At 38.5% G+C, this 13657-nt stretch overlaps 1 protein-coding gene across 5 annotated transcripts in view; it reads left to right on the top strand.

Annotated features, from left to right (window-relative positions):
- Positions 1–12953, top strand: part of RBM33 (RNA binding motif protein 33) — a 103996-nt gene extending 91043 nt beyond the window's left edge. For all 5 annotated transcript variants that reach the window (XM_065830618.2, XM_071805323.1, XM_065830616.2 and 2 more), the window contains 2 exons: positions 5988–6076; positions 6273–12953. In XM_065830618.2, coding sequence (XP_065686690.1) covers positions 5988–6076; positions 6273–6321 — 138 coding nt within the window. In that variant the 3' untranslated portion in view covers positions 6322–12953. The remainder of the gene's footprint in view (positions 1–5987; positions 6077–6272) is intronic.
- The last annotated feature ends 704 nt before the right edge of the window (positions 12954–13657 follow it).

Genomic DNA, 13657 nt, shown 5'->3' with positions numbered 1-13657 from the left:
TTGAGCCTTAAAGTGTAAACCAGAAATTATATAGATTATATAAGGAAAAAAAAAGAACAAACAGCTTACCACCAATAATAAGAAGGCATTTGAGTTGTGGCACTGGCTCTTAAGGGCTTGACCCTGGGACAGGTCACTGACAGGGTCCCCTCTGGCCATCCCTGGGGCACTTTTGGAGATGGGGTGGTGGAGGACGATTAGCACCTGTCACCAAGGACTGGTATTTTTGGAGAGACTTGCTGTAGGTCCATCCATCTTTGTTGATTCAAATGATGGATAAAGTATTTTCTGAGCAAACTAGAATTTTGTAAATCTTGACCATCTTAAACATTGCCAAGCAGAAATATTTTCTTCAGGATTAAAAATTGTTGTGCATCCTACTAATGGTCACACACTGAGCATTTATATATATTTTTTTCTCTCAGATCTATGGTTTTTCTTACCTTACTTTGGCAGTGGTTTTCCCAGCCTCTTTCTGCTATTGCTTCAAGGTTCTTCATATGGTGATTTGTAGGAGAGACATCCATAATTTCATGCTACACATAGAAGTTTTAGTAGCCATTGAGGTTGGTAGTCCAAAAATTAAATGCTTCCTTTAAAATAATATCATCTCGGTTCTTGAAATTAGACATTAACTAAAAACTACCAAACAAACAAACCCCTTGTTTCTGAGCATGTAGCAATTTCAGCCTAATGTAATTTAACTTAAAAAGTAAACAAGATCAGTAGATAAAATGTACAAATACCAGATCATTTGATTTAGTTATATATTAAATCATGCAAAAAGAACTTTTGTTCAGTGGAACTTTTGTTTAACTTGTTAAAAAGTCTTCAGAAATAGGCAATATGAAATCACTAAGGTTTATATGCATCCTGATGTACAGTATAGTGTTGGAAATAAAGTTAGATATATTTTGGGAAACTAAAATAGTGTTGAAAACATTATAGATTAGCATCTGGTTTTGTGCCCGGTTTACAATATGTAATGCAGTACTTCAGGTGTTACTTCAGGTATTACAGGATGTTGTGGATGCTAGAAATACTGAATTTTAGCACTGAAAGTAATGACTGCCAAATTATTCTAAGAAGTTGGAAAAATTAAGGGTATCAAGCTAATGAAGTGGTATAATTAATATATGCAGAATTAATTTTATGTGTTTCCCTAGCAGGTGTATTTGGAATTAAAAAAAATCAGAAACTAGTGAAGTCTTTAAGATAATGCCTTGAACAACATTTTGAGCTAATTAAATTCCACAGGTTGCACAAAAAAAAGGTGTTTTCTTCAGACTGTTGAATCATCTAAATGCAGGATCAGCTCTAAACTGTGTATCATCCTGAATTCAGGAAGACAGAAATAATCCAGTAGGATGAATATGGGGTTGTTTTACTTCAGTTTTCCACTGAAGTGGAACACACCAGTTTGTATTCCCAGCCGATAACCCATCTGCTCAGGGCGGGACAGCAGCAGCTCAGGACCTCCACGCTCCATCAAAATCAGACCTGCTTGTTCGGTGCCTGACAATCAATGTTAAACATAAAAGTTGGCGTTCAAATAGTTATGCAAATAAGTAGATGTTGTCCCGAAATCAGAACGTAATTTTTCAGATTTTTGTTAGCAGGATGAATAATGTTCACATTTGTAAGTTATGATGGATGAGGATTTGTTGGAAAGCACAATGTTGATTGTGATACACCTTGAGATATTTGAAATGTTTGTCTGCAAAGATTGATGGTGTTTCAGGCTACAGGATTTCAGGCTGTGGTGTTCATATCAAAGTAACTTAGCTTAGTAATTGCTTTAAATTTGTTTCTTGTTAAAACAAAACCAGGACTTTTTTTATACCTAAATAAGGTGTATATACCTAATATACCTAAACAAACACAAAGTGATTCTGCATCATTTTTCACTGCCATAGTTTGAGTGCTGTGGTGGGTAAGAACTTGAATTAAAACAGTTTGAAGTAATGTTTTTCTAACAGTTTCCAACTGGAGATGTGTTGTTTGTGTACCATTGATTTATTATTTCATTTCATAGTTCTTAATTCTCTCTTGTTAAAGCACAGGAATGTGTAACTGAAGTAGTTGAGAAGACCCTGACAGTAGAAGTTGCAGCCATACCCATGGGCTGTGTAATGGGTGCTGTTTAGGATCAGATGGGTTGGCTTTTGGTTTCAAGAGCTGTCTGTGTTGACAAGTGAAATTAAATCTTATAAAGATGCTTTTCAATAGATTTATCCAAGAAATGATGCCTTGTGGTCAAAACAATTGAGTGTTAAAATGTATTTAGAGCTTTGTGATTTTTTTTTTTTGCTTTGGAAAATAAGGCAGTAAAACAATGTAAGAGCTGTCTGTGACATAATATCCAAACTAGTCATTTAATAAAATTAATTAATTCTTAGGAAAGTATGAATAAGTTGTCTATAATAAGATTTACATGCTTTACCTGATTTCACTAATAAGTCTGCACTACACCAGGCTGCCTTCCTTTAGTCAATTTTATATGCTAATTACTGAGCAGTTTCTTAATAATTTATCATTATGGGTGTATAAACTCCAAAATCACATTTTGCTTTTGTGCATCTCGAGAATATTAATGCAACAAAAGCTCAATTATTGTGGGAAAAGTCGCTAAATGCAGCTCCTCCTCTTGAGTTGATCACAACAGTGGTCTGGAGTATAAAGCATTGGGAGAATGTCCTGTGGTAGTGGAGCGAGACCTGAGGTTGTTGTGAGGGTCGGTGTCCGCAGGGGGCTGGAGGTGGCTCAGGAGAGGGGACAGCAGCAGGTGACAGCAGGACAGGGAGGATACAGCCGCAGGGATGCATCCCTGGATTCTTTCCCAGCTCCTCTTGTCCCACTGGTCTCTGAAATATTCATCCTTTCAGTGATTCAAACAGGTTTTTCTCGTATTAGAAGTCTCAAGCTCTTTGAAAGGAATAAAATAGCCAGATTTACTTCTCTTGATTTTTTTTTAATTGTAGTTCAGAGATTTTAAAAAAAAAAATTCTTACAGGTGTCTTGTTTCTAAATTTCATTATTTAATGTCTATGGTTAATTCTTTGTCTTCAAAACTTAGTCCTTAGTACTAGGACTTACTTAGTCTTTAGTCCTTTTCTAGCCAGAAAAGTGGAGTCAAGAGAATGTGTGTTAATTCTAGTTCTATAAATCATAATAAAGAGACATGGGTCAAGGAGGAGAAAACAAACTTCAGCAGCTCCTTCACCCACTCCAGCAGGTAACTAACCTCCAGGAGAACTGAGCTTTGTCCAAGCTCCTTCCTGATGCTTTGTGTGGCATGACCATATTCTCTTTGGTAAAATGTGCTTAACCTTGTCAAGAGCTTCCTGATTAAAAAAAATAGATAAATAATCATCTGCCAAGTGTTTTGATTTTTTAAAAAAAGATAAATCCCATTCCTACCAGCTCAGAGACTAAGACGTTGCCATGACTTAGCTAAACTTCTCGTTCGTAGCACCTTTCCAAAAACTATACAGTGCAAATAACCCACTGAAGCTTATCAGGTTTGTTGAATCCTTTAACTTTTCCTCAACTTTCACTTGGAAATCACAGGAGTGATGGAACTATTAAACTTCTGTGATTTTCCTGGCAAGAGGGAAGTTTCCTGTCAATTACAAGAAGGTGCAAAGTAGCTGTTGCCAAGATGAATGGCTTAAATCACTGATTGATAAGTTACAGAGAGAGCCTGGAGCTGAATCGTCAGGTTTAGAAATGAAGAAATGTGATTACCAGGTACCACGGCTCTTGTTAAATAAGCATCATCTCAACGAGAGTCTTACCTGTTCAAAAAAGATATGAGTAGACCATTTTAATAGCAAATTTCATCTAGGCATTTGACATCTTGCTTAAAATGCTGCATTAGATTGGATGAACAGGGAACACCTAAGTTGAATTAAAAATTCTTTCACTGAGAGTTCTCAAAGTATGTCACCCTTAAAAAGTATCAACAAGTGGGGTTCTATGTCATTTCCCAAGGAATAATTGTTTGTGTAACAATGTGTGGTACCTTTATTAGTAGTCTAGATGATGATAGAGAGTTTTTGCAGGTGTAATTTAAAACCTTAGAGACTGTCCATCAGAGTACTGGAAACACCCAAATGTGGGGGGATGCTACCAAGTTCCAGGCGAGATGCAGGAGCAAAGAATTGTGTTTGTATGTAACCACCAGGAGATTATGATGAAATCTAGACGTGTTAAGGTTTCTGTACGTGTATGTGTCTGTGTGCAAAGCTCAGTACAAAATTGCATTTACTTTATGTAGAAATTTATGCACAGGAGATATGTTAGGAATTCCTTATTTTTGCATCCAAAGCTATCAGGACAATTGGAACAACAAAGATGCTGAGAGGAGTGGAGCATCTCCCTTATGAGGAAAGGCTGAGGGAGCTGGGGCTCTTTAGCTTGGAGAAGAGGAGACTGAGAGGTGACCTCATTAATGTTTGCAAATTATGTAAAGGGTGAGTGTCATGAGGATGGAGCCAGGCTCTTCTCAGTGACAACCAATGATAGGACAAGGGGCAATGGGTACAAACTGGAACACACGAAGTTCCGCTTAAATTTGAGAAGAAACTTCTCAGTGAGGGTACCAGAACCTGGCCCAGGCTGCCCAGGAAGGTTGTGGAGTCTCCTTCTCTGCAGACATTCAAACCCGCCTGGACACCTTCCTGTGGAACCTCAGCTGGGTGTTCCTGCTCCGGCAGGGGGATTGCACTGGATGAGCTTTCCAGGTCCCTTCCAATCCCTGACATTCTGGGATTCTGTGAAACTGGATGCTGAATGAGAACAGTTCTGTCTTGAACGTGCTGGAGCATAGGCCATTGAACATCCAAAACCTGCTGTGAGATGCTGGAATCACTGTGACATGGAGCTTTAAAATTACTGTTGAAGCCTTTAGAAGATCTGTTTTAACTGAGCTACTGTGAAATCTGTGGCCTTTGTTCACAGGCAGTGGGATGACAGGATCACAATATTTCCATCCTGAATATTCTGTGATGCTGAATACCTGTTGTGTGTTCTCATAGATTGTTGGACATGTACATACTTCATGTGCAAAAGTTAATCGTCTTGAATTTATCAAGTGTCTATTTGAATAATATGCTGTTCCAACTGAAGTGCTAAAGAAAGTATGAACTGTAACCTGAGAAAGTCAGATATCTCCTCACTGCCAAGGGCACAGGACTGCGCTCTAAGATCACTGTGGCATTGCCTGGACTTCTGCTGCAACAGGGAGCAGGGACATGAGTTCTCCAAAGCCCTGGCTGAGTCACGCTGTAGTTTTGGAGACCTCCATGTGACACAGGGGTTTTCTGATAGTTGCACTATTGTGAAATGCTGCTCTCCTGGTATGGGAAGCACATATCCCATGGACTTGTGTGGGTAGGGGTGTATTGTGTGGTTTCCCATTACTGGGAGGTCTTGGAAGTGGTGACCGAAGCCATCTCATTGGCATTATGTGGTTGTTGGTGTCTGTCAAAAGGTAGCTGCATTTTTTTGTTAAAATAGTGTGAGGAGACACAGTGTAGAGGTCAAAACCTGACACTTTTTTCCTGTTTCTGTCCTGTTGAACGTGTGGAAAGCCCCAGCTCTTTGATGTGCATCAGGCGAATGACTCCCAGGTGCTCCTGTGTAAAGTTGAGCTCTGCCTATTGGAATATTTCTCATTCAGCTGGTGGGAGTTTGGCGGCAGGGTTTGTTTCATCTGTACGGATGTAATTGCAAAGCTGTTGCCTTTGATTAACCATTGATGGGTCTGGGTTTTCCAGTTATTACAGTTGCTTCATGCACCAGCTCAAACACCTTGAGATGGGTCCCTAACTGCAATCTCAGAAGTTTGTTTCCATTCCATGGACACCATTAACTGTTCCTGAGAAAATAAATACGACAACGTTTCAGTGGGTTTGATGCAGAATTAGTTTCAGTGGAACTTTAAGTGAATGCTAAAAATATACTCTGGCTTTTTGTCTCTGCAGAGTTTACAGATGCTTCCTCAACAGCGGAAAGCCATAGCAAAATTTAAGGAGCCAGCACATGCTTTAGCATTTCAACAGAAATTCCACAGGTAAATAATTAAGTGCTGCTGCTGCCTCGGTTCCTTCCCTCCCTTCAAAAGATTAAATCAATCTCCTCTACTCGATGTTTCTCATAAGCCAATCAAGCATCTGTTTGTTAGTGACCTTCATAGAACCTCCTTGTCTGTTCTCCAACCCTAGAATCAGTTTGAGTACCAGGTTTAAATTTCTTTTAACTTTTAACAGGCACATGATAGATCTGTCCCACATAAACGTGGCACTGATAGTTGAGTGATGTCTGCTGAGAGAAACCCTGACACTAATGGAAGCGTATTGTGGAGCTACAGGAGACACAGGGGCAAAACCATCGGGTTGTGAAACCTTTCAGCTTAGTCTTTAATTGCTCTGTTGAACTACAGAAGGCAACAAGATGTCCTGCAGAAGAGCTGAACTTGAGAGGATCCGCAGAGGTGGAATTTCTGTTCGGTTGTTCACATTCTGTTGTAACCACATGGAACTACAGATATTTTTTCAAAATGCTTTCAATGCACGTAGATACTGTTCCTCGAGATCCTACTGTGTGACCACAGTGACTTGACAGAGAACGTTTACATCGAAAGATTTAAAAACTCTCTTCATAGCAAAGAATATTTGATAATGGTTGCTCTTATCTTCAGCACGAGGTATTTGAATGAAAACTCACTTTTCTAAACCAAACACGTTAGTTATGTTGTATATCTGAGAGCACAGAAGGTATTCTCGCGTAGATTTAAATGTGATTTACTTCACTGAATAGCAGTATGCTGAGAAACTTTGGAGGTGACACTGGAAAACTGTAGTTTCGATCTTTGTAAATATGTTAAGTCTGTCATTGCATTTTTCTATTCCACCGCAGACTTCCATCTTCTTCTAATTCCACTTATTCCATAAAAGCCCGTGTAGGAATAACATTGTTGTATTTTCCCCTGGTTTTTAAAAACAAGGATCTTTGCCCTTCAGTAGCACCATGGGGTAGTGAACTCCAAGTTGTAACTAGGTTGTTTTAAATGGCATTGCCAGATACAAGAAAAAATAAACATTTAGTGGCTCATTTCAAAAATGTTACACAGAAGAGTGACGCATTCCTAATAGTTCTTTTTGGGGCAGCGTTTCGTGAGTGTCTTATGCTTTATTTTAATTAGTTTTTTTCTTTGAGATTTATTTTGTGACTAATGCTGAACCATAAGAAACCCGTAACTGAAAGGACTTGGTTTGATGTGTTCCCGATCCATACAGGACTGTAAGGACATTGTGAATCTGCTGGTGAATGTGGCAGTTCCCCAAAATTATGTGCAAACATTAAGGAGCTTACATTTTATTCAAAGTAAAATCCATAATATTTCCTTTTGGTTAGAACCATCTAGATGGTGTTGCCAAAAGAACAGTTTTTTTCAGTTATTTCTGAATAAACTTATTAAAATGTCATCTTTATATTGGATTCCAGTTTTTATGAACATTTCTTTAGTTTTTAGACTGAGCTTTTGCTTTGTCCTTGATTTTAGGAATACTTTTAAACTCTCAACCTACTATTTGAAGGGGGGGACTTATAGAAACCTTATAGGTTTGTTACCTGACTGACTGCAGAAGAACACTATTGGTATGTAATGAAACAGCTGTGAATGGGTCCAAAATAGGCATGGAGGATGGACTAAGCGAGTTTATAGTAGCATAGATCTTTTTTTTCTTAAGATTTAATGGTAACCAAGTCATAAAGACCTAATTGGCTTTATTACAGTTTTTCCATTAAGTAGAAGTTACTGAAAGTAATGATCGAATAATAAATGCTGTCAAAAGACTTCTAGATAAAACTATTCTTCATTCATTGAAATAATACAGAATAATGTGGTCCTTTGGAAGTATTTGCACTGGAAAAAAACAACCAAAGAATACTCTAAGCCCATTTACAACTTAGTGATGAGGTGCAGCAACTTCATGAGAACTTTTACGTGGAAGTGAGTTTTACACCTGTCTGTATAGCTCCCCATTTATGCATGATGATATGATATAGCACAGTTGTTCTACAGAAAGTGCTATTAACGCTTCAGGGTTGACCCAAGCCCAGGACAGAGAGTCAGTGGCTGGTAGGAGCTGCCTTTTGGGAGCCGAACCTGAAGACTCCTGAGAGGTGATGTGTCCCGTGCTGGTCAACTCCTCGCGCCGTGAGCACTAGGACCCCTACGCTGCCTCCTCAGGTTGTGTCATCTTTAGTTTTAAGAAATAAATTAATATCTTTAAGATGAGTCATTAAACAGTTACTCATCCCAGCATTAGAGTCCAGCTTTCTCTGCCATGAGAAGAATGGGGAGACATCTCGGAGCAGAGCAAGAGTAGTGCGTGTCTGGAAATCTGGGTGAGATGCAGCCACCAGACAAGCCAGCAGCTGAGTTCAGCAGTAGGAACATCTGCAGTTGATCAGCTGTCCTGTCAGAAACAAGTGTTATTGGGGTTAGAGGGTTTCTTGGAGCCTGACAAATATGGATTTGATTCAAAAGTCAAAGAAGTTTGTAGAAAAGCTCCTGCTTTGGGTTTTGAATCCATCCCAAAGAGGCTGACGTTCAGCCAACTTAAGTTTTAACAATTTTTATTCAGTTGGATTTTTAAATTTTTGGTTTTTTAAAGAGATAAATGTGCAGCTTTGGAATAAAGACATTGCCTTAGATCTATTTGAATGTAGGAGGCAGCATAAGCAATGCCTGTGGAATGACCAGATGCATCCCCTTTCAGGGTGGTTGCAGGAGATGTTGTTTGTGCGCAGGCAGAGCACGGGCAGATCGCTGGGGCGATTTAGCTGCTTATTGCAGCACCTGGGTATCTTACTGCCTGCAAACATACTCTATGTATGTATGTCTATATGCATTTTCTTATACACATACATACACACACCCTGTGTTGTCACCATCTCTCTAATATCTTTAAAAACTCGGTAGCAAAAGTAGCAGTTAGGTGAGTCATTTGTTAAAATGTTTGTGTTCGTTAGTTCTCAAATCCTAACGTGAACCTGGATCCCTTGGCAATGATGAGTTTGGATAATACAGCTCTTTTAGATCCATTTGCTGTCCCCCTCCCCCCAAAAAAACCCCCAAGGGGAGCAGAGGTAAAGCCAGACAGATGTGTTCTTGCCATGTTCTCTTTCAGCACATAGTTAAATCTGAACACCTTAAGTTAATTTTCTTGGAAGATCTGTTGCAACCATTATCTTGTTCTTTCTTTATCATGCGTTCAAAATATGATGCAAAATGACAAAAAAAACCCAGACAAAAATGACATTTAATGTAGTATGTACATATTGACCTTTTAAAATTAAAATGTTACTCAAAGTGCTTACAGTCAAACACATCTTAGCAATTTGTTAGTTTCTTGTGTTGTCTTATATAAGTTTAATGGATATAGCTCCATAAATGTTGATGTGTTTTTGTGTATATCTTCAAATTTTTATAAAGATACTAGTAAGTCAATACATATATCCTGATCTGTGTATTATTTGTTCAAAGTTTTTATTAGCATAATTTTATAATGATTTTAATAGGCAACTCCAGGAGGTGATTATATGGAGCCAACTTATTTTTTTTTCAACTTATTTTGTTTTCATCTTGAGAATTCACTTTATAATTAATATTTTGCCTTGACTAAAAGATTGGATTGGCCGTGTGATCTGTGGTACTTTAGTAGAATGTTTTATTATTTTTTATTTATTATTTTTTAATTAAAAAAAACACCTCTGTCCTTTAACTTTCAAGGGGAAATACAGTGCACTGTCAGACCAAGACATGGGGTTTCTAGGTTCACTGTACAAGTACAAATTAGGTCTGTCATGTAATATTGTTCTCAAAAGTTTGGGTTATTTTGGTTGGACACGTAACTCAAGTTGGTCGTGTAACACGTTGGTTCGTCGCAATGCGAGCGGAGGCGGCACGTGTGGTGTCTGCTGGAGGGATGCGTGGTGTTGGCAAAGTTCGGTGGCATTGACAGGAGGACAGGTCTGTAGCAAATGTTTATGTAATGGCAGAACATAAATTTAGACAGGGATATTGTCCTTGGCCGACATTCATCGCCAATACGACTTCACAAAAGAAGAGTAAACACTGGCACCCCCTCTTTAAAACATCTTCAGATACATCGTTTATTCCCCAGTTTCATTCTGAAGATTCACTTCAGATTTACAAATTTCTGTTAAAAAGTCCTTCTAGCCATTAAAATGCCAAGTAGACTGAGCCTTTAAGGTCTTTGATGTTAGGTTTCAACCGCAAGGACATAGATGAGATATTTTTTTATAGATCAGAATAACCTTGAGGGTTTTCATTGTTTTTCCTTAACATTATCAAGCTGTTTGGAATACGACAAAACCCTTTTATTTGGTACTGAATTTTTAATATTTTTTTTTAAAACATGGTATATTTTACCTGTTCACCTAGAAATTGTGCAATTTTCCCCAAAGTAGATGCTTCCTATAGTTCCCCAGGGTAACTGCGTGTCTGTCTGAGTGTGTGGGTGCGTTGCCCCTATAGCCGGGGTGCAAGGGTGGGTGGGAGGGTGCAGAGTTTCATTTCTTGGGGGTGTTTTTTTCGTTTGGGTGGTTTTTGTCTAACTCAGGAGATATCCTGGATTCGTCCTCTGGCGTATTATTGTGTCGTTCTTGTCCTTCGCGTGGTGCTGTGTATCTTATGTGGGTTGTGATACTCAAAGGTAGAAATCTGGCTGCACCTGTTCACTGTCAAACAGGCTTTTTTTGTTCAGAGAGACATGAACCTTTTTAAAATATATATATATATATATTTTTTTTTTGCTTTTTATTTTTTTTTAGCAGCATGTTGGATGAGAAGTTAAATTAAATACTGAACAGATTGCGGAAAGTTAGGTCTGTAATAAAGGTCATTTAGGGTAACATAAGGCTTTTATTTCAGTGTTACCTTAAATCATGCCTTAACCTCCGTTTAATTCATAAACAAAGTACTTTATCTTCAATTATTATCAAATCCTAAGGATTTTATGTAAGGTTTTTTTGTAACCTGATTTTTAATCATGGAAATGACTTATTGTCCACATAAGCGCAGGGTCTTGTGTACAAAAACACTGATTCATATTGGATCCTTACGTCTACCAGCTTCTGGTACAATACGGTTGGGAAGGATCATTTGGTTCTTTATAACGCTGCTTTTTTCAGGGTTGGGGATTTTTTTTTTACTAAAAACACACCCGTTTTCTACTTCTGTGCTTATTTTGGTGGAAAGTATGGTCCTTATTGCACTAAAGAAAACCTCAAGGGGAAAGTTCATTTCAGTGGGTCTTGTAGGTGCCTGTGTTGCTTTCTCACTTCTTGGTTGGATGCACTGATCTTTCTAACTAACTGGAGATGGGTTTTTTTATATACACTGTTTTTCAACAGGTTACACTGCTTTTATTTAATGTAGCAGCACTCAGGTTAAGTGATTTTTACCATTTAAATAATTTTAAACGATATTACAGGTTAAGAATGTTTTTGTAAAAGAACCTCTGTACAGTTAAACGTGGCTGTATCGCTATGTTGTGTGTAGTCACTTGGAAGATGCTGTATTAATGTTACATTCGATCAGTGGTTCAGGGTTTGCTTTTTGTGCATCTGATGGTTTTTAACATGCATTGCATTTGTTTCCTGGTGTCTGTCAGGCTGACTTTGGAACTTTACAGTTTTATTTCTCTTTATGTAATAACAAAAACATTTCTTTGCAGGATTTCTTTTGCAGGCAGTGAAACGTCTTTCAGCCCTTTAACTTCTAATTAATACACATTTTCACTTACAGCGAAGACAAGATGCTAACACTCATTTATTCACTGCTGATCTTTTGTGCCATTGCATACAATTTTTGTTGATACAAAGTGCCATTAGAATAAGTGAGCTTTCTTTTTCTCCTGTGGTACCCTTTGCCTCTACCCCATGCTTTAGCTCATTCCCATCTCATCTGCCCCCAGTTTTCCACTCCCACAAGGGTGTTTATACCCTTGTTACATTCCTGTGCTTTTGGCTCCGTTTACATCCCTGCACCTTTTCCTATCTGAGTGCACAGCATTCCATCTTGTGCCCTGTTTTCTGTTCCAATAGCTCTCTCGAGGATGCCAGGAACCTGGATCTCCCACCCTGAAAGCCCATTGCGCTGCAGTTTTGCAGATTTTGGTAGATAAAGCTCAGGTTGCTTTCACAGGTATCACACCTTGGGAGATACCGCACATCCCAAAGCCCTGGAGAAGCATCACTTAACCATTTTGCTTTGCAGTTTTACCTGTGTTGGAGAATTAAAACGTTTTATTTACATGCTCTAGTGTTTGCGGCAAGCCAGGCGAAACAGGATTAACAGCTCTTTTATCCTTTTCACTTTTTCAGGAGTTCTGTTCTTGAATTCAGTGATAGTAATAGCACTTTTGTTTTATTACCACGTAGAAATACGAACACTGTCAACCACAATTCTACCTCCTATTACTATTACTGAATGTGATCCTTCCTAACCTGTAAAGTCTTAAACACTGCATATATTTGGGTGTTTTGAGAATCACTTCAAATGTATTGCTCTAATCTGGATTGCAGAGTTTGTTTATTAGCAGTTCAGGATATAAATTCAACAGCCGACTGTATCATACTGACTCCACTGGGGTTCGTCTGCCTCATGCTTTCTACAGCATCATCTGCACAAAGTGTTTACTACTGATTTCTTAAATGTAATACTGAACCATATCAAATCCTCTGCTTGCACAAGAGATCTTTCTGTCATACCTATTCAAGTGAATGTAAAAATGGAAACACAAAGATGATCTCATGTACAAGGTTTATTTTTTTACATGTAGCTCCATGTTTAAAATGTCAATGTGTAAATATATTTATTGTACCTAAAACATGTCAATAAATCTTGATCTTTATTATGTTTCGTCTGTTGTCACTTGATGTACAACTTGAACTTCAGACTTGTCAGAAAAAGCTTCACGCATCATGTTCTTTTACAATTTTTATTAGGGTAGCATCTCTGGGCCCCTACTTTCAAGTCAGCATCATAGTGCGGTGTTCTTTCAGAGCCAGATGGGAAAACAAGTGACGGAGGATACATCAGTGGTGGTGAAGGGTGTGAATATTCAGGGGTTCTGGAGACAAACCAGGAGCTCACAACATGGGTGTAGGAGGAAAACTTGTGAGTGTAGAAGCTTTTTGGCTTCTGTTCAGCTCTACAGACATGTCCGATAAAAGATGTCTGCTTTCAAATATTGCCCGACTTAATTTATGACATGAAGAGGAGCTCTCGGCAAGCTCAGTATGGTCACCATCAATTATATTCTGAATGCAATTATATCAACATAATTAAAGCTAATTCCACTGGCATATTGTGCATCAAGAAAAGAGGTCAGTGTTGCCCACCTTGCACTTTGTAGAGCTTTTTAGTAGTATGTTACAGTTATTCACAAACACTATTGCCATGATACCACTGAAAGTTGCAGCCTGTGATCCAGGATGGTCCATCTTCAGGAAAGCATCACTAGTGTGTCACATCATTCCTGGGGGTAGATCTGAAGAGAACATGGTTACCTTGGATGAGACCAACGATACTCGGAGTTGCTTGTTTCTGCTTGCACCC

Source organism: Patagioenas fasciata, chromosome 2 (assembly GCF_037038585.1).
Source record: "Patagioenas fasciata isolate bPatFas1 chromosome 2, bPatFas1.hap1, whole genome shotgun sequence".
Classification (NCBI taxonomy): domain Eukaryota; kingdom Metazoa; phylum Chordata; class Aves; order Columbiformes; family Columbidae; genus Patagioenas; species Patagioenas fasciata.
Note: the sequence above shows the minus strand (reverse complement) of the source record. Positions and strands in the feature narration are given on the sequence as shown.